Below are 1,072 nucleotides of genomic sequence, written 5' to 3' on the forward strand. Positions count from 1 at the left end.
TGTATGTGTGTGTGAGGGGAAGTTTGTGTGACACGCTGCCGGCGCTGCAGAGACACAGATGCCGCTGAATCGGTCGCTGTTGATGTGAAAACATCCAGAGACGATGTGCAGGTTCATTAAGGTGAGCGACAAGTTTCCATGTTTTTGTGCGCACACTTGCGGGTTGATTCATGCGTAAAGTTGCAACTTTTTTGTGCAAATTTCTACTTTTTCTCACTGTGAATTTAAAGTAAATCTGTTTTTTTGTCCAACAGATGGCTGGTGGTGCAGCTCACACTTGTGGAATATTCCTGGATTACAGCAGAAAGACTTCTTTACTCCTCTGGGACTAGAGGCAGCGTTGCGGGAGAGCGTCTCCTGTTATGTTCAGCCTGCAGGTTTTAAACACACTCTGCGAGGATGAGTGCTTTCTACATCGTGATTGAAGTCATAATCGCAGTTCTCTCCATATCCGGCAACATATTGGTGTGCTGGGCTGTCGCGATCAACACCACTCTGAAAAACGCCACCAACTACTTTCTGGTGTCTCTGGCTGTGGCGGATATTCTGGTCGGCTGCCTCGCCATCCCCTTCGCCATCACCATCAGCGTCGGGATCGTTCTGGACTTCTATGGATGTCTCTTCCTGGCCTGTTTTGTTCTGGTACTGACTCAAAGCTCCATCTTCAGCCTGCTCGCGATCGCTATTGACAGATATCTGGCCGTCAAAATCCCTCTGAGGTGAGTGATTTTGTCAATTACTCAGAAAACTGTTTTTACTCATCAGACAGGATGATGGTGAAGATAGTGAGAAGTCAGTTCAGCGTATTCACTCTGTAAGACTAAGTTAACTTAACCCTTTGAAACCCAAGAAATTGGCTCGATTTCTTAAAAAAAAACGTGAAAATTAGGGAACAGCTAAGAAAAAAAGAACAACAAAAAGGAAATGACCTTAAAAAAGGTACTTTAAAATCATTAAGAATAAATGGCCCAAACATTAGCAATAAAAGGTCAAAAGTAGAACAAAAAAACTAAGAAAAAGAAACAATAAAAAAGGGAATGACCTGGGGAAAAAATGGGATTAAAAATAAGAA

The 1,072-nt window shown here is 42.9% G+C and overlaps 1 protein-coding gene across 1 annotated transcript; it reads left to right on the forward strand.

The window, feature by feature from the left end:
* Nucleotides 1–83: 83 nt before the first annotated feature.
* On the forward strand, nt 84–723 carry LOC121939713 (adenosine receptor A2b-like). The gene is made up of 2 exons (XM_042482689.1): nt 84–121; nt 255–723. Exon 2 carries the CDS (start codon nt 400–402, stop codon nt 721–723), a length of 324 nt encoding a protein of 107 aa, XP_042338623.1. The 5' UTR covers nt 84–121; nt 255–399.
* The last annotated feature ends 349 nt before the right edge of the window (nt 724–1,072 follow it).

This window comes from Plectropomus leopardus, unplaced genomic scaffold (genome assembly GCF_008729295.1).
Source record: "Plectropomus leopardus isolate mb unplaced genomic scaffold, YSFRI_Pleo_2.0 unplaced_scaffold5710, whole genome shotgun sequence".
NCBI lineage: Eukaryota > Metazoa > Chordata > Actinopteri > Perciformes > Serranidae > Plectropomus > Plectropomus leopardus.